This window comes from Scardinius erythrophthalmus (genome assembly GCF_964197995.2).
Source record: "Scardinius erythrophthalmus genome assembly, chromosome: 1".
In the NCBI taxonomy this organism is placed as follows: domain Eukaryota; kingdom Metazoa; phylum Chordata; class Actinopteri; order Cypriniformes; family Leuciscidae; genus Scardinius; species Scardinius erythrophthalmus.
This window is the reverse complement of record NC_138221.1, coordinates 45,843,577-45,863,169: the sequence shown is the minus strand read 5'-3', so window position 1 is coordinate 45,863,169 and position 19,593 is coordinate 45,843,577. Positions and strand designations below refer to the sequence as shown.

The 19,593-nt window shown below is 36.6% G+C and overlaps 1 protein-coding gene and 1 long non-coding RNA gene across 7 annotated transcripts in view; one reads left to right on the top strand and one right to left on the bottom strand.

The window, feature by feature from the left end:
• Positions 1-16,342, bottom strand: part of LOC308702387 — a 26,887-nt gene extending 10,545 nt beyond the window's left edge. The window contains exons 1-4 of the long non-coding RNA XR_014031591.1: positions 16,024-16,342; positions 14,076-14,158; positions 13,593-13,910; positions 10,991-11,096 (exon numbers count right to left, since the gene is read on the bottom strand). This is a non-coding gene — a long non-coding RNA (uncharacterized lncRNA). The remainder of the gene's footprint in view (positions 1-10,990; positions 11,097-13,592; positions 13,911-14,075; positions 14,159-16,023) is intronic.
• On the top strand, positions 2,000-19,593 carry mylk5 (myosin, light chain kinase 5). 6 transcript variants are annotated; one of them, XM_081385153.1, is made up of 17 exons: positions 2,019-2,321; positions 7,092-7,241; positions 7,556-7,708; positions 7,978-8,181; positions 8,976-9,005; positions 10,988-11,112; positions 11,211-11,364; positions 13,591-13,899; positions 14,155-14,251; positions 14,644-14,847; positions 15,017-15,234; positions 16,012-16,135; positions 16,234-16,386; positions 16,489-16,621; positions 17,291-17,375; positions 17,573-17,695; positions 17,788-19,593. In XM_081385153.1, the coding sequence occupies exons 1-17, from the start codon at positions 2,165-2,167 to the stop codon at positions 17,991-17,993; spliced, it is 2,625 nt and encodes an 874-aa protein (XP_081241279.1). In that variant the 5' UTR covers positions 2,019-2,164; the 3' UTR covers positions 17,994-19,593. The 6 variants fall into 6 exon arrangements, with proteins under 6 accessions (XP_081241280.1, XP_081241279.1, XP_081241278.1 ...); XM_081385152.1 differs by having other exon boundaries at positions 14,152-14,251; XM_081385151.1 differs by having other exon boundaries at positions 8,976-9,011.

Here is a 19,593-nt window from a genome sequence, read left to right as displayed (position 1 = left end):
ATTTCCTATATCTGAAAAGTCAATAAAAGCTACAATGCCTATAACAATATGGGTGAACATAGCAGGTGTGTGTCAGAGGGTTCTACTTGTACATGAAGAACCACATCAGAGTTATTTGTGTTTTAATTCAGGAAATTCCAGCAAATATTCCCCACTTTAGACTGAAAAGGTTACAGGTCTTTGAAGTGTTTCAAGTGTTTGATGTTTTCATGTGTTATTCCTCATTCTTTCCACTAGAGTGCACAAGATTCTCACCCTCTTTCAAATTCAGGAATAGATACATGACATTAACAGGATTTTACACTTTAACAGGATTTTCCAATGTATCAGTTGATTACTGCAACAATTGAAGCCCACTATTTTTATACATAATGCATATTTGATGTTCATTTCACAAAGCACTCTTTCATTAGTTCATTAATTTTGGTCCAACTTAATGTGTACAAGCTTTCTTTTTTAATGTTGAGATTATTATTGTATTATTATTAAATAATAATAATAATAATAATAATTATTATTATTATTATAATTATATAAATAAATATAGTATAATATAATAATATATGATTATTAATTGCACATATTCATTTACTTTTGAACCAGAAAATGTTACATTTGAAAAAAATTTCAAATGTTACATTTTCTATATATATATAATTTTTTTAAAATGTACAGGAAATCCTTGTGCGATTTATGAGTCAAATATTTATTTGTCAGCTGCTTTTTGTTTCCAGTTATTCATGGATTATTGTCCAGGATCTTCCTGTCTGCATTCCAACCATAACAACATTAACAGACCTTTGATGGGCTGATTGTACACTGCCCCCTTAAAGTTAACGGATTAACTCTCTACCACAAAAAAAAGCTGTAGGACTTCCTCTAGCTCCTGACAAGCACATATTTCAGTCATGTTAAAGTAATTTAAAGTTCATTATTTTTTAGTTTCAAATACACATACAACATTGTTTTTCTGCATTATTGATTCCAAATGAGTGTGTTCACATGTTCAAGGTCTTTAGTGGATGTTTGGGTTTCTCTGTGGACTGGCACATCCAAAGCAAACAGCTCCTCATCACACACCACCGCACACACACAAAGATGAGAACGGGAGTTTTGCTCACTTCTGGTTTTCACATGGATTTTTGTTCATTGCACTCCTTAAAATAGCTTGGTTTACATACAGTACAAATGCTGTTTACATAAAAGCAGACACATTACTCAGTAAATTCAGCAATGATGCATTAAATTAATCAAAAGTGAGATTTATGCTGTTCCAAAACTTTCTATTCATCCAAAAAAAAAAAAAAAAAATCAGAATGATTTCAGAAGGATCATGTGACACTGAAGACTGGAGTCATGATGCTGAAAATGCAGCTTTGCAAACACAGGAATAAATTACATTTTAAAATATATTCAAATAGAAAACTGTTATTTTAAATTGTAATAATGTTTCACAATATTACTGTATTACTTATTTTTTATAATTTTTTTTACTGTTTTTGATCAAATAAAATGCAGTCATGGTGAGCATAAGAGACTTCTTGAAATGTTCTTGAATTTGCAGACTAAAAGACACAGATTTGAAACAATCAAGCACAGTTTTCTTTTCAGTGGAAACGAACACACAACCAAAGTTCAACTGATAACAAGGCAGTAATTACAGAAGGAGAAGGAATGGGGAATGCCTGACCTTTGATTCAGTTTTTAATCTGTTATTTGTCTATCTTTGTCTCCCTTTTCACACAGATAGATTTAAATAAACATCACTGACATGACACAATATAGTCTACTTTTCCAAAGTATTAATGAACATAACATGTTCTCTCTTATCACCCTCTCTGTTTCTCTCTCTCTTTCTCTTACCATAGCCACAGTGTGTGAAAAGAAACTGTGTTAAAAACATATGGTGAAATGGTGTGAGAGTTGCGGGTGAGGTCTGAGAGGAGGTGCTGAGTCTAACCCAGCAAGAGGAAAATCTCCTGCAGAACGAATGAATGAGGCTTCAGTGGTGGGGAGGAGTCAGAAACTGAAGAAAGAACGCAGAGAACAACACAGGTCAGAGGACATGTGTGTGTGTAACAGACACAGGAAAATGCGAGACGTTTGATAAGAAAGCTGGGAAATGACTTGGATTTTATGAAACGGGTTTATTCTGAGAGGAGAAATGAGTATCACTGATGGGAAGACACGTTATGTGTCCACTTTCAGGATACAGCTGTCAGGCTCCCAGTCAAAGGCGGCCAGTGAACAAGGGTCCCAACTCACACACATAACTACAATCAACACAGCCGTGAAGAAGCCTGAAGAGACACTCAGCACAGGCAAGTCTGCAAACTCCTTCAATCTTGCATTTGCACACAAGTGTTTGTGAGTGTGTCTGTCAGTATTTGCATACTCCAGAGAGCCTATTTGTGTTTCTGTGTATGGGTTTGGGCAAGTTGGTTGGATATTTGCATTTTAAAACATGTTGAGGTTAACATGACCTTTATTTGTGGTTAGATGCGTGATCTTTGCAGGAAGTATTGTTCTTAAGACAATCCCTCTATAGATTCGTCATGGTTAATATTTTTAACAGCCATCTGAGAATGATAGGCACTTTGTTTTCACTTTCACTCCATTTGGATTGTAATCTCAGGTGATTGGGAGTTCACTGCACAACTGCATTCAGCCAGATTTAGACAGGGAGATCTGGTACATTCTTATGTGACAGATAGGACATCATAATACCTGCCTGAAAGGATTTTTTGTTTTTTTCACTACCAGGCTGACTTCTGATAAAGATATTTACTTATTAGAGTACTCTACTCCACCAGTTACTATACAATCTAGTGTTTGTGATATTCTGATATGTATAGTGGGGTCCAAAACCACTATAGAGACCACTAGTGGAAATGCTTTGCACAATTTTGCCTTTTTTTCTAAATTAATAAAAATGTTTAATTAAAAGACTACCAGCAAAACATTTTAAGTGTAACATTTAAATTCAAAATATCACTTTCCGGAGAGAAAAAAACCCTAATGGATCTATTTCTACTTGATCTAAACCTGTGGTTCTCAATCTTTTCGATTTGTGCTAAATAATATTTGAAGACCCCTCAGATAAGCCATGATATTTTCTGCTGTAATTATTTTTATTAACAGAAACTGGGAATTAATTAACCACAATTATTCTTGTTATTCCAGAAGTTTCGAGAACTGTACATTCTTTAACAAAACAACAGTTGAAGGAAATAGAGGTTTGTTGAAGGTTTGTCGATATACGCAAAGTTCTTTTTCGTTCTTTGCTTAACGAAGTTCGAAATACATGAGCAGCGATATACTATTAGCGATCATCTGACGCTTAGATGAATATGTAAATATGTGCAGCGCGCTTTCCTCTCAATAACAAAATAAACGCACAACAAAATTGATAAAACAGCAAGCATTTTTTAAATAAAGCATCTGATCATAGCAACGTGGATGTGTTTGCACGAGCTCTGCAATTCGGCACTCTAGTAATGTCACGTCACGTTTATTTATATAGCACTTTATACAAAAGATTGCTTAAAATCAAGCATTAAGCCGTATTAAACATGAAAAACAGTGTCAGTGTCTCGTTTCATCAGAAGTACAACTTCATTTTGTTCATGTTTGTTCATGTTTTCACTTGTGAACGTCTGATGAACCGGAAAATGAACCAGAAAATTATAATAACCTACTTATAATGTAATCGTCACAGACCAACGGTAGTAGTACACAAAGATGTTTACCAGCCGTGGCAAACTTTTCCCCGGCCTCCTGGTTGAGAACCATGGATCTAATCCATATAAACTACTTTTGGTATCTTATTAAGTATCCATACCTAATTTGTCAGGTTGATTTAATCAGATTAAATAAAACATTTAAGAAACATAAAACCAGTTCATTTAGATGTAGCAACATGAATTACATTTTAATCTCTTTTTTATTTCTTCTTAATTTCACACACTAACTTTACTTCTGTTTCAAAATAAACGTTCCTAAACCGTTCTGTGTATTTCCAGGTTTAAAATGGTCTCAGACTTTTGAACCCCACCAAATCTGATCTGCCTCAGGATGCAAATTACTGACCAGGCAAGAGGTCACTATTGGCAGGAAATTCCTTCCATGCTAATTTGAGCACCAGGCTTTTGTTTTGTGTTTCATGTGCTGGCTTGTGTGGGACATGTACTGTATGTTTGATGGTACTGCTACTATCTTCTCAACTGCATTTTAACATGATTACAACACTAGTTCCTTCCTTTTATTTCTTAGATCTTATCACCTGATACATGACAGTCACAGTACTAAGAATGAAACTAAAAACATTTCAGTTTGTTCTTCTCAGAATTGGAGTCACCATTTTATTTTTTCGACAGTCCCATAACAACCAGTAAAAAATGCTTGTTTGCATGAACAAACAAGAATTACTTTAGGCCAGATCAAAAGACCATGTGATCTATCAGGTCAGTGAGAACAAAAGTGTTTGGTCCATTGTTAAGACAGGAGGACTAGAATAACTAGTTCTTTTAATCGAAATTACATGCTATGTGTCCCTTGACTAAATGACATTAAAAAGACAAAAATACAAAAGAGGCCATTCACATTATAAAGTTACTATGTTCAAATACATACTTTTGATAGGTTAATTGTATTATACAAGGCTCCACCCAATGCCTTGTACAAAAGTTGAGTGATGGCATTTTAAACAGAAACAAGTTTGTTGGAGGAGTGTCAGATGAGATCACACTTTAGCTCAAGCCTTTGGTCTAATTTTAGCCCGTTTTTTTGAGTTACAACAAATTTTGTTAGTTATATTGTTCTTTTGTTGATCATTTTTTATTAAAAGTTTCTGTTGCTTTTCGCCATTCTTATGTGGCATGTAAAATAAGCACTGTTTCTAGACAGAAGGTGTGATGGCGAGGATGTTAAGAGATACAGCAGCTGTTAACTGAAACACATCTCTTCATTTATACGAGCCTGGTTTCTTCCTGTGTGAACTTATTGTTAAACACTATACAGTATACATGATTCAGGTCTAATATTAAGCTCTTGTTTATTACAGCAAAAAACAATGTTCTTAATCAGTATTTTGATCTTGTTTTGCAGTAAAAATGTGTCATAAGTCGCACGGGTATATCTGTGGCAACAGCCAACAATACATTCAAAATTTTTCTTTTATGCCAAAAATCATTAGGTTAAGTAAAGATCATGTTCCATGAAGATATTTTGTAAATGTCCTACTGTAAATATATAAAACATTTATTTTTGTGAGTGAATGCAGCACAATCGCGAACGTAAATGGACAACTTTTAAGGCAATTTTCTCAATGTTTAGATTTATTTGCACCCTCAGATTCCAGATTTTCACATTGTTGTATCTCTGCCAAATATTGTCCTATCCTATCAAACCATACATCAATTGAAAGCTTATTTATTCAGCTTTCATATGATGTATAAATCTAAACAAAATTCACTTGCATAAGATAACAAGCTTAAGGCATTAAAATCATGAACTAACATGTGCATATAACTGCTTCAAATTAAATGAATTATTACTAAATAAATGCCTATTTTTTCCTATTTCAACAGATTAGTAATGCATAAAACATGCTGACAACAATGTGCAGCCGGAACGGAAAAGAGCAGAGAAGTGCAAGCATATTATTTTTAAGTAATATCACACTCAAGAGTCCTGATATATTCAGACAAACAGCACGATTGTGAGTGTGATATTGCTTTTATGCAATACCTCAAACAAGTTATATTGAGAAACTTACATTTTTAACACAATATTGGCTACTTTGTCTATTTTTGCTCCACCAACCAAATTATTTCCAAATGAAGCCAGAGTCTCTAAACAACAAAGAGCAGTGGCGTTCCTCAATGAATTAGTGCTTTTGAATGAATCGGTTGAGTGAATGATTTAATGATTTTACTCATAAAATGAGGTTTGTTCAACTTCAAGCAGAGCTACACAGACCGATCAGTGTATAACATCAAAGTTCGAAAGCATATGGAGCCGTCTGCTTTCTAATTGCTCTCGCTGTACTTCGAAGTCATACACCGATCGGTCTGTGCAGAGCCGCTTCACACCTATTGTTAAAGGGATAGTTCACTCAAAAATGAAAATTCTGTCATCATTTACTCACCCTCAGGTTGTTCCAAACCTGTAAACATTTTTTTGTTCTGCTGAACAAAAAGGAAGATATTTAAAAGAAAGTTTGTAACCAGGCCGTTTTTTGGGGCACCACTGACTTCCATAGTAGGAAAAAAAATACTATGGAAGTCAATGGTGCCCCAGACCTGTTCAGTTTCCCACATTCTTCAAAATATCTTCATCTGTGTTCAACAGAACAAAGAAATGTATAGAGGTTTGGAACAACCTGAGGGGGAGTAAATGATGACAGAATTTTCAGTTTTTGGTGAACTATCCCTTTAAGTACCTGAATGAATCGGTGTGTTTGAATGAATCAGTTAAAGGCACATGCAAGATTTGTACCTTAATATAACAGCTTCGAAATCATTTAGATGGTAAACAAACTCGTAGTAGGGCGAATCATCCCCATAGCAAAGCAGGGAGGGACACCGCTGGCAAAACCAGCAATGCAGGTTTGAGAGGTGGAGCCCCGACAAATATCGCGAGAATCACGACTTGCTTTACGGCACTCATATGAAGCAGCCTCTATGGAAGACACTAGCACGCAATTCAGACGTGAATCATGGCAGAGTCGACGAAGAAAACTAAGAAAGTGAGGTTGGAAGAGTGCAGAGACGGCGCTGCGTGAGTGGTATTTACGACAGTAACGTTAAATACGTTAAGTACTCCACAGCGACTCTAGGGGTCACTGTTTGAGAAAAACGGAAACTGCATAGTGTGCCTTTAAATTAATCATATAATGACTCACTCATGAAGACTTGCACCCTACTGGTAAGGATGTAATCAACAAAAGACTGACTGGAACACGCAAATTCAGACAGTGTGATACAAACAGTGAAAAGTCCCAGTGCTGTTGGAGCAAATTTGAGAACTGTACTTTATTGTTGTATAATAAATATCTGCAACTAATCTCATTCTTTGCTCTGTCAAGCTAGAGAGTGGTAAACACAGCCATACAAGGGGCCAGGATCCACCTCTTTTCACTGAACCCCTCGAGGACTGTATAGTGGATGAAGGAAATGACATCAAACTGAAAGGGACTATCACAGGGAGCCAGCCAATCAACGTTTCCTGGCTTCATAATGGTGAGTCCAATTTTTTTTTTATTTTATTTATTTTATTCTTAATACTGATTTTGCTACTGTAGTCTGGGTAAGAATCTGTACACTCTAAACTGAAGATAATTATGTTTTCATATGCAAGTTCCTCTTCCTTACTTGACATTGTACATTTAAATTGTTCAGGAAATTAAAAAATGAAATATCAAGAAAGTGATATCAATTACATGCATACAGAAATGTTTTATTTCATTTAAATTTAAACTTTGATGACTCAATTCTTAATGCCACAAAGTCAACCCTTCTCTTTTGTCTGTCCATTTGTACCATAACCGTTTTAGGTGAGTTTGTGCTGTTTGGTAAATCCTCATTTGTGGGAAGAGAGGTGAGTTTGGTAGTTAAGGAATGTCTCCCGGAGGATGCTGGGGCTTACACTTGTGTGGCCGAAAACACAGCAGGAAAAACATCCAGCAGTGCAGCAGTGTGTGTGAGAGGCAAGTATGTATAGAATATTCAACTTTAGTCTAAAGTGTATACTGTGTAGTAGTGTATATTTCTACAAGAGCATTGAATGTCTATTTAAAAGTATGGGTTTGCTGGGCTGGATTGGGGGCAGTTAACATTACTACAGCAGCACTGTAAGAGGTAGAAGTGTGCAGGTGTTTCTGTTTACATCATATACAGAAGATTGATTATCAATGCTGATTGCCTTTTCTAATATTATTCTTTTTTTCTCTCACTCATTCTAACAAATCAACTGTAGACTATGAAACAATTGCTGGGATGCATAACGAGATGACCCAAACATCTCACTCACATCCTAATTCTTCTCACCCTCACACTCCTGATATTGTAAACGGGGTCTTAAACTCTAGCCAAAACGTCCCAGATGACATCAGTGTTTTTAAAGGCCCACAGTCGCCCCAGACAGGAAGTCCTATAACAAGCTCTCCAGGACTCAAAAGAGGTATGTCACAAACAATGGCCCTACCCATGAATTAATCTCAAAGATTAAAGTGTAGGACATGTCATTTAATCCATGGAACATTTTTGGTTCCTGCGAAGCTTCAATGTCATTGTCATTAGGGTGGTATCACTTCCTAAACTACATCTAAAGCGATTTCAAAAAGCACTTTAATTTATCACATTAGAAATCCAATTATTCCATTAATTATTATACAGATCATATATTATTATATGCTCAGTATATTTACACTTCACAATTAGGTCTCATTTGTTAACATTAACTAATGCATTAGCTAACATGAACCAACAATTAACAACACTAATACAACATTTATTAAGCTCTGTTAATGTTAGTAAAAAATCTAACTGTACATTGTTCATGTTAGTTCACAGTGCATAACCTAATGTTAACAAATACTTTTGACTTAAATGTATAAATAAATGTTGAAATGAGCTTTAACTAAGATTAGTAAATGCTGTAGAAGTATTGTTCATTCTTAGTTGATGTTAAGTTATGCAATTAATGTAACATGAAACCTGTCTATATAGTGTTAGGATAATAGATAATATAAAAGGACTATTTCCTGACTGGTTAACATACTTATGGTGTTGTCATCTAAAGCATTTCCTCTTTAATCAATTGAATATTTTTCTTAGACACACATACTTCATCACTTGACTCCTCCCTTATATGATAGGCAAAGCTTATGCCATCAATGCTCTTTAACACAAAAGTACCTGCACACACACCTGATTCTTTACATATTTGTGTGTTATCTCTGTGTCATGTTACAGAGGTGCTTGTCAAAAGGAGAAGCAGCTCAGGTACAGGTAAGACCATCAACATGTCTGTCTTTCATTTTCAGTTCTACTTTTGCATCTTTTTTGCTTCTTGGTGAAAGATTTACTTGTTCTTATACTTTTTTCTTCATACCATAACTTAACAGCTGAATCCCAGACTTTTGGCACAATTTTCAGAATTTTTTTCTTTCCTTCCTCATTTCTTAAAGGCATTCTGATTTATAGCCTCCCACACCCACACCTGCTTTGCTTTTCTTAATATTCTAATAACACCATGTCTTTTAAAGCTTTTTTTGTCTGTAATTACGAGTTAAAGTGTAACCACTGTGACCTGCTTCAAAATAGGAGTCATTTGCTCTGAGTGGCTGTGTTTCACTCTGCTGATCTTAACTTCTTGATCGACTGGCTCTTCCAGGGGCTGTTTATGTTGTATACAGAATAACATGAAGCTGAATACAGTCTTTTGTGTCCTGGCTACTAATGTTCATCTTAAGAATGACTATTCTTTTTAAATACAGTAATCCTTGTTGTGCATAGCAATATTCTTTGATAAAACCTACCATTAAACATCAACTTTTGTCTTAGATTGTGTATTTATACCTTACAGACATAATCAGTTTAAGGATCCCAAATACTTAGACTGAGGTATAAAAATAGGAATTTGACAGTTTATAAGCATCACTTCAACATGTTATCAGCATTTTCCTTGGTACTTCTGTTTTGTATGCACAGAAGCACTGAATAATGAATGTTTTCTTTAGGTCTTTCATGTAAAACACACTGCTATCTGTGGTACCATGCGGTTAGATCAGGCTTTTATCAAGCAAGTCAAGTTCATTTGAGTGTTGATTTGAATAATTGCAGTATGGTGGCAGAGCTAAACGCCTGTAAAAACGATTATAATATAAAATCTTAATATCTGAATTGTGTGAAAAAAAGTGGCATCTGGTTTTCTGTTAGAATAATGTTTGGAGTGAAAGCCACTTCTGCCAGAATGGTGTGAATGTACATTACAATTATTTGTAAATTAAAGGAGAACAATTTTTTTTGTAAATTTGGAGTGCTGTCAATATAGAGAACAATGACAAAAATCGGTGTTGTTGCCTACACCGTATTATCCTCTTTTTAAAATTTGCAAGGATGTTAAGAGGCTAAAAGCAGGTTTAAAACTTGCCCCATTGAAGTCAACAGGGTGCAAATTTTAAAAAGAGGATAACACGGTGTAGGCAACACCGATTTTTGTCGTTGTTCTCTATATTGACAGCACTCCAAATTTACAAAGAAATGAGCTCAATGTTAAAATTGACCAGAGTTCTCCTTTAATACATTATATGTAAGGGTTAATGCCCGACGAGGTGCCCATTATCGGGTTTTAATGGACGACGGCGAGGCGTGAACCGTCCGATGCGCAGGGGAGGCATTAACCCGCTTATACCATGGTTACTTAGAAAGAAATTTTAATCAATTAATAATACTTTAATGTGTTTTAGAGGTAAAATCGTGAAGTCGAGCGCACTATTTAATATCTCCCGTATACAGGCGTTGCCGAGTAACGTGGCCACAGCGACCCGACCGCAGCAGTTGATCAGTGAGTTTGAGCCAGCGCAATCATTTAGAACTGTCATCAGGCAAAATGACTTTCCTAGGTGTCCATTATCACTTTTTAACGGACACCCTGCAGCCAATCAGAATCGAGTATTCACCCAGACCATGGTATAAGCATAATTATATTACAAATAATTGCAGTTGTATATAGATATTTTTCAAATGAGGCTGTGTTTAGAATTGTCTTATTTGACTATTTATATTCATTATCATGAATATTATAATATACACAAATGAGACAATTATAAGCATATAACAATGGATTTTAACTTTATATAAAAATCTGACAAGTAAAAGACTTAAGCAAAAGTCACCCTTTGCTCTCCATTTAATCTCATTGCTGTCTAGGAAAAACAGTTGCGATATTTTTGATTTTCTTTCTTATGGGCTGGTGTTTACAGCACCTGTGCAGTTTGTAGATTCATTCGATCGGTTGGAGGTGCATGTTGGAGAGACGGCCCGTTTGTCGTGTTCCTTCAAAGGCAGCTGTCCTGTTGCATCTTGCTGGGTCTGTAACAAAAAAGAGGTAAATAAGCAAGCACTCACACTAACACAACACAATCCAGACACGTTTCATACTGCATGCCCTCCTGTTTGGGTGTTTAATTATCTGTCTTTCTGAAGGTGGTGGAAAGCTCCAGGTTTCATATAGAGTCCTGTGATGAAAGCAGTTCTCTGGTGATCTCTGAAGCCCTTCCTGAGGACTCTGGACGTTACACAATATTTGTGCGAGATCGCAAAAGTTCAGCCCAACACACAGTGACCCTGAATGTCATTGGTAAGGTCAGACAGACAACCCCCACACTGAGTAGTTATCAGGGTTGTGATGCTCAGTTTTTAGTCTATTACTGTAACGTGTAAGCTCTGTTTTGGTTCTGCTTTCCCTGTTCCCGTTTGCCTGTGTGCCCTGTCATTGTAAGGTGATACATGCTGTGTTCGAAATCGCCCCCATACCACATTCACTATTCCCTACATTACTTCACTAATATAGTTCACTTGAAGGAGTGAATGAAAAGGAGTGAGAGAATTTGGATAGTTTTGCATAGTTTGTGCTTGCTGTTTAATAATCATTTGAAACTTAGCAAACTGGAAGCTCCAGTTGTAATGAGAAGATTTATCTTGAACTCTTCCATGGAAACTAGCATGTATAAACCTTAATTAAACAATTTAATAATCAATTAAAAAGGAATTTATACATGTATGATATTACGCTGTAGCCACAGTTGACCAGCAGTTTGTATAATGAATGGATGGATGATTCAGCTGCGGGCGCCATCTTCTGGTCAGATGTGGGAATTTATTCGACATGCGACTCTCACAGTGCACTATGGGTATTCTCTAGCCGTTGAGCTCATAGATATCATATATAAACGCTAGATGTCTCGTGTGCGCTGCTGGCCAATGGAGGTCGACGTCAGCACATGGCGGCCATCATGCCACAGGCAGCTCGCTCACTCGTTTAATGGTGCATTTACTTTTAAATAACCATAACTTGCTAAATTTTCTACCGATTTTCAAACGGTTTGGTTTGTTATAAATGTCAGAGATGTAGTTATGACACTGCATACATACACTGCATACATATGAATAATTATAACATACATGTTCAAGCATTCGGAATTATAGCCACGTTAATAACATTTGTAAGAAACCAAACCGTTTGTAAATCCGTCAAGATTTCAGCGCGATATGAGGATTTGTGTGCGTGCTGATCATTCACTTTACATTAAGCCTGCCTGTGACAAGATGGCCGAACGGTGATGCCGAAAGTGACTGCGCCATAAGACATCTAGCGTTTATATATGATATCTATGGTTGAGCTTACATCGGTTGTACACTCGTTATTGCGGTGCATTGTGGGATTGAATGAGTGCACTCGATAATGTCCACTATTGTTTCGGACACCACTACAAATGGATGTCCCCTCAAATAGTGTTCTATTTAGGGTGAAATTTCAGACACAGCCCTAGTTTCCTAGTGTGTGCCAGTTTGTTCCCTTAGTTACTGATTAAGTTCACCTGTTGTTCATTTAGTTACCTCATTTCTCCCTGTGTATTTAAGCCCATATGTCTCCCCGGTAGTGTTGTCAAAATGACCGACTTGGGTGACAAGGGTACTGAAATGTAAAAAATGTGACGCTTTGAGCGTTGTTGAGCGGAATCGTAAACACTGGTCCGCTGATAGACGCTTGCTTTCAAACGTTCCCTTTTGTATCTGTGTAAGCACTCAGTGAAGAGCATTATTGATGTATATTTACATGTTTTTGAAGCGCTGGTCATTGTAACCAATCACAGACATATTTGATGAGCGCGTGAGCACAATGGGCAATCAGAAGTGTTTACGATTCCGCACAACAGCGCTCAAAGCGTCACATTTTTAAAATGTTACCCAAGTCGGTACTTTTGACAACACTACTCTCCAGTGTTTTTTCTTGCGTTAACGTTGCATGTTGCATGCACGTTTAGTGTTTATTATTCCTGTATTCTCCTGAGTGTCAGTTAATTAAAGAATATAAATACTGAATTCTCCGTCGTAGTGGTTACTGACCAGAAAATCGTAACAATTACATTATTGAAATTTTTTCTATGATTAAAATGCTTTTCATTCCTGAATTTAAATATATTTTTTCAATTTTTGAGGGGCTTGAAGACAAGAATTCCTGGGTGGTGTAACTATACAGAGACTGTATGAAACAATACGATAATAAAATAATATCATTAAAAAGTAAAAAGTTATGTAATGGATTAAACTTTTATCAACAAAGCAATTTTAAAATATTGTTTATATCTAAACTTCACTTTTTAGCTTTGGATATTTTTTTTACTTTGACTTTTTTATATAAAGACATCTTGTTCATGTCAAATTGAGTAACCGTACTATAATATGCCAGATATATTCAAGCCTAAAAAGTACATTTACCTTATCAAAATCTCACTTTAAATTTTCATAGAAAATGGTACAAACATTTGATGAAGTGATTTGTATTTATGTGCATTTTATCCAGACCTGCCACAGCCTCCTGCCTCCTGTCCCTTGGCGTGCGTTCTCTCCCCTCATTCTCTGGTTTTGTCCTGGTCTGGGCCGTCTTACGATGGTGGCAGTGCTGTGACGGGATACGTGGTGGAGGTTCGTGAAATCCCTGGTGAGACTGACCACTGGAAAGAGCTCACGGGCCAGTGCAAGAGCACCTCACTCAGGGTGACCTCAGGACTCCAGCCTCAGGGAGAATACTGCTTTCGGGTCAGGGCCTATAACGCTGTGGGTGTCAGCGAACCGAGCCAAGAGTCCCAGCCAATCAGGATGGACAACCCAGGTGAGGTTTTTCTGAAACGTTATAAAAGTTGATGACTTTTAGTGGTCTTAATGTATCTTTTATGCCGAATCAACCCTTACTGGCTTGTAATTTTAAGCTAATATTTTCTCACAATTTATGGGAACAAGGTCCAGTAACCAGATTGTAAACAGGAAGAATGCATTTAAAGTCATTACCGAAGAAGCTGCAATCTAAGGGTTGAGGCTTTGAGTTGAGGTCCCATGGTGAATGAAAGCATGTTGTCTTTCAAAGCAGAGCCCTGTGACGAGAAACCAGTGGAGTATGTGAATGTCACCATCAACACTGAGAATAAACTTTCTGACCACTATAATGTCCTGGAAAAACTAGGAGTGTAAGTATCCTTAAAAAACGCACACATTCAGCAGGGCCTCATAGCTCTCGTTCACAGGACAAATCTCCTGAGTGCATACATGTTCCTACAGGCTTACTCGCATCAAAAAGAGAAAACAACCCAGACACTTGACGTTGATTCCCAGAAATATGCCTAGATAAATTATGTTTACACAAAGACGCTGACTCGAAAAGAAAAATAAGCAGGGTTAAGTTAGAGTGTAATTCATAGAGTTAAGCATGAAAAAACATGTTTTCCTGAACTGAGCCCAGAAAACACTGATTTAAGGCAAAATATCTAATTCTCTTATCTAATTCTCAAGAACTGGATAAATGGGAAGTTAGGATATAGAGAAACAATGATTTCATACTCCAATTCTTAAACTTCCCCAGAGGGAAGTTTGGCCAGGTGTTTCGGATGACCCATAAGGAGACAGGACGTGTATGCGCTGGAAAGTTCTACAAAGGTCGTCGGACAAAGGAGAGAGAAGCCGCGAGGAAAGAAATCGAGCTAATGAACTTCTTACACCATCCAAAACTGGTGCAGTGTCTCGCCGCATATGATAACAAGGCAGAGATGGTCATGGTGATGGAATAGTGAGTATCTTGCATGCTGGTGTTTTGAAGAATGCAATGTTTTTAAAACAATATACAGAAATGAGAAATGCCAACAGGGTCAATGCATTAACTTCAATAGCGACAACAGTTCGATCATCACTATAGTATTTTTGGCACCTAACAGCTGAATCTGTGTCTGTATGTGCAGTGTTGCTGGTGGGGAGCTGTTTGAGCGTATTGTGGATGATAGTTTCGAGCACACAGAAGTGTCTAGTGTGGGCTACATGCGTCAGATTCTGGAGGGGATTCAGTATATGCACCAGCAAAACATCATCCACCTGGACCTCAAGCCTGAGAACATCGTCTGTGTGGACAGAACCGGGTTTCAGATCAAAATCATTGACTTTGGACTCGCTAGCAAGCTAGGTACGAATGTACTGATGATACTGTCAACACGACAACACATGTTGTAATAAAATTGTGTAATAAAATAACAAAAAGTAAAATATATAATAAAATATATAAATTGTCCCACTTAATATCCCACTTAAATATTGTTAATATAAGTAAAAATATAAAATAATCTATAATAAATAATAATATTAGCTATACCGACATTTAGTTAAATTAGAACTAAATGACATTGATTTTACATTTCGAACATATCTAGACATATCATTTAATAGCATGTTTTATTTGGAAATGAATGATGACAATACCAGTACTACTTCGTAGTACCCTCTAAATATAACACAAGCAAATATTTATATGGTAATCTTTCAGTACTATGGTATATAGTGAAGTACAATGTTGCTGATACACAGTACTTTTTACAAGGGATCTATGAGTGAAATGTTTGCATGGTTATTATCGTTTCCAAACTAAAATATTGTAAACAGTTTTGTTAATTAAAATAAAGCTAAAATAAAATAAAATATCAGAAGAAAAAAAACTTAATAATTTACCTTGACAACTAACTGAAATGAGTTTAAGTTGAAATTAAAATAACAAATAAATAAAAACTAAAAATGGAATAAATATTTTTTTATTTTTCATACTTAAAAAACTAATAAAAGGGGGGGGGGAATCACATAAAATTACTAAAAACTGAAAATAAAAAAAATACAAAAAAGCAAATTCAAAATACTGATAAAAAACTACACATATATGTATATAACACTGTATGTTTGTTATGTACATTAGATCCCAACACACCTCTGAAAGTGATGCATGGCACTCCAGAATTTGTTGCTCCAGAAGTCATCAACTTTGAGGCTGTCGGTCCGGCCACTGACATGTGGAGCATTGGTGTCATCTGCTACATCCTGTGAGCTCAAACACTGGCAGTCACTTAAGCGCTTGTTGCCCCCTTCTGGTGAATCATGCCATTACATTTAATCCGATTCTGATTTGGTCCTCTTGTAGGTTGAGCGGTGAATCTCCATTCCAGGGTGAAAGTGACACAGAGACTCTGGCTCTCGTGACAGCAGCGAAGTGGGAGTTTGATGAGGAGAGCTTTGAAGAGATCACAGACCTGGCAAAGGATTTCATTAGCTCTCTGCTCAGCAAAGATGTCAGGTGCTTTATTATGATCCTTCACTTCCCTTACACACCTTACACACATCATACAGATGCGTCCACCACACAGATTCATAACTGAGCGTTGAACCCTCTTGACAGGCGTAGGATGTCATGTGAAGATGCCATGGCTCATGCCTGGTTGGCATATACGTGTGTAGACAACACCAGCAGCGCCACCAAAAACCTTAACAAAAACAAGATGAAGAAATTTCTGACCAGGCAGAAGTGGAAGGTAACCTTATCACGAAGTTAACTTCTTTTACATTTGGTTTGCTAACTGCGTGATGTTATATGAACAACACCCAGGCAAGTAAGTGAGTTATAAGCACTTTAAAAGTTTCTGTAATCACATTACAGCCTTCACCACGTCATTGAATTCGTTCAGAGTTGTGCGACAGTCAATCATAGGCTATGTCCGAAATCGCCCCTATACCCTTGAAAAGGACACAATTTGAAGGGACAGCGATTTGACATCAGACATCAGTCTAAAAAGAGCAAACATGTTTAAAATTAGCAGATGGGCTGTCGATAACTGTTTCCCACAAATGCAGTCAGTAAAGCCTATACTCCATTGGCATCCTTTTTTTTAACGGCTATGGAAAAATACTACGGAATCAACTGTTTGGTTACCCATATTCTTCAAAATATCTTCTTTTATGTTCAGAAGATGATGACAGAATCTTAATTTTTGGGTGAAGGGAAAAATGGGATGGGTGGAAAAATGATATTTCAATGCTTATGTGTACAGTCACAAACATTTTCTAGAATGTCTCAAACAGATCAGGGTGCTCATCAGTCTTTTTGATCAATTCATTTATTTTAAACAACTGACTCATAAGAGTCATCCGTTAGTGAATTGGACTTCTGTTCTTTCGTTATCATTTTGTTTCTCTGTTTTTAGAAAACAGGCAAAGCTTTGCTGGCTCTGAAGAGGATGGCTATCTTGTCTAAACCAGAGGCTTCTGCAAGCTTGAGCCCTGTAGATGGTGAGAAAGAAATTAAACATGAACAAAAAATCAGTGTGCTTCAGAAACAAGTGTAAAATACCATAACGCACAATGTCAGCAGCATTTGTGACTTGACATCTCTGCCAACTGTGTCTCACTGAAGATGTTAAATGCTCTTTTTATTGCAGTGATAAATTATTTTACAGTTCAGTTTCTTGTTATTTTATGTGTTATAGAGACAGATAAAGCAATGCAATCTCTGGAGCTGAAGCTTCAGTGTAAACCTGAGTTCAGCAAGACTCCGTCTGACCTGACCGTCCCACAGGGCTCCAGCGCCCAACTCTCCTGTCTCATCACAGGTTAGGACACACCGATGGATGTCAGTGACCTTCTCCACAGACTTCAGAGCCAGTCTCTCATGAAGTCAGGGCTTCTTCTCTTTGTGTTTCAGGTTACCCTGACCCTGAGGTGGTGTGGATGAGGGATGGTGAGCTGCTGGAGTTGCAGGACGGGTGTGTGACGGTGGACTATGAGGAGAATGGCAGCTGTACACTCACCCTAGAGAACATCTCTCTCCACCACAGCGGCCTGTATTCCTGCAAAGCCACTAATGTACTCGGGGAGGCGCTGTGCTCTGCTACACTTACTGTAGAATGAGCAGACAGACACATGGATTCATAATAGCACACACAAAACAATCATAAATACAACATACACACACCAGAGAGATTAAAATATACTGATGCAATCAATTGGGATATATTTGTGAATTCAGTGTTAAAACTGTAATAAAAAATCAAATTTATGTTATTGTCATTTATTATTATTTATGTTTATGAGAATAGTATTGGGCGGATTAATATCATTGGCGATTAATATAAATATCCTAACATCACTGACCAATTCATATCAGTGAGCGATGTTTAGCATTGTATGTGACCTCTCAAAATAGACAAAGCTTACACAAAATATTACACTGCTTGTGCTTAATTCCTATCAGAGTCTGTTTAAGTTTAAGTAGATTCTGAGAACTCACCCCATCTAAATTCACCCTATTTGTGTTATAAATATATGTTATAGATCTTCTTGTGAACGACTCATTCTTTTCTTTTTCGATTATCCATTTCATTCGGATGTACATCACAATACAAATTAAGTGATCTGTCACTATTTCCGTTCATTGCAACTTTAATATATGGCATCAAATATATAAATATAATAATATGTCTGACATTATGCTGTTATTAATATCCAACCTGGCTGTCAATAAAATGTCAATAAAAAAAATGCCGCTTTTATAATAACAAATGCAGTTTAAAATATCACTGGCATTCTGAAAGCCTCATACACACTAATCTGAGCCTGTGTTTGTTTCAACTTTAGCAGTCTGTGGACTGTCTTTCTATTCTTTTGAATCTCTGCTAATGTTATAAACTTGGTTGGAATCCTTAAAACTGCTCTCTGCTCTGATCACTAATTTGGTAGCCAAATGTATGTGTTACTGATCTCAGTGTAAAGGAAACCATAGACACATTTGCAGGTTTGATGATACATGTTACTGGTGCTGTATGTGCAATTTTGACAAAGTAAGGCCATTTTGTGGTCTTATTTTATGTATAAGAAATGGGTTTTCAACAGGCTGCATGTCATATGTCACTATTTGTTCCTGTTTAGTCACATTTCCATACGATCTAAACATAATCCAGCAATAAACTGAATTTTCCCTCTTATTTAGTGTGCCATGGTCATTTTCCTACAATTTGCATCTCCAGTGTACAGGAAAGAAATAAACTACATAGTCTGTCTAAGTATGAAACAGCATTTTTCATGTTTAACTAATCTAACCGGATGGGCAGATGAGAACAAGACAGAAGAAAGTCCGTCAATGCTGTGTTTTGCTCTTCTACATCCCCATGTGAATTGACCTGACCTCCTTTCTTGACCTGGCTTGAGGTCAAAGGCCAACAGCACAAGAAGAAGAAGGTCAATATAACCAAAAGATGTGCTTTCTGGCTCATTCTGAACATCTTTCAAACAAAGGTGACTTGTAGCTATGTTATCTTACAGTACCTTCCAGTAACTATCCCTTTGATTCTTCATTAATATGAGAGTAAGTTGGGTGTATGCAGGTGTATTTTTCCTCTGGTCTGGAAATTGTAGTAAAACCACACTAACACCAGATTTAAATAGTGTTTTACTATAACCATGCTTTTTGTAGTGAAACCATGGGATTAAAATGATTAATGATCAATCTGCC

What these genes read in the sequence shown, in the direction of transcription:
- mylk5 (XM_081385150.1), top strand. Translation starts at nt 2,165, where the DNA reads ATGAGTATCACTGATGGGAAGACACGTTATGTGTCCACTTTCAGGATA. An exon ending in ATGGTCATGGTGATGGAATA is followed by an intron (nt 14,848 to 15,016) that starts GTGAGTATCTTG and finishes CTGTATGTGCAG; the next exon opens with TGTTGCTGGTGGGGAGCTGT. An exon ending in TGGACTCGCTAGCAAGCTAG is followed by an intron (nt 15,235 to 16,011) that starts GTACGAATGTAC and finishes TATGTACATTAG; the next exon opens with ATCCCAACACACCTCTGAAA.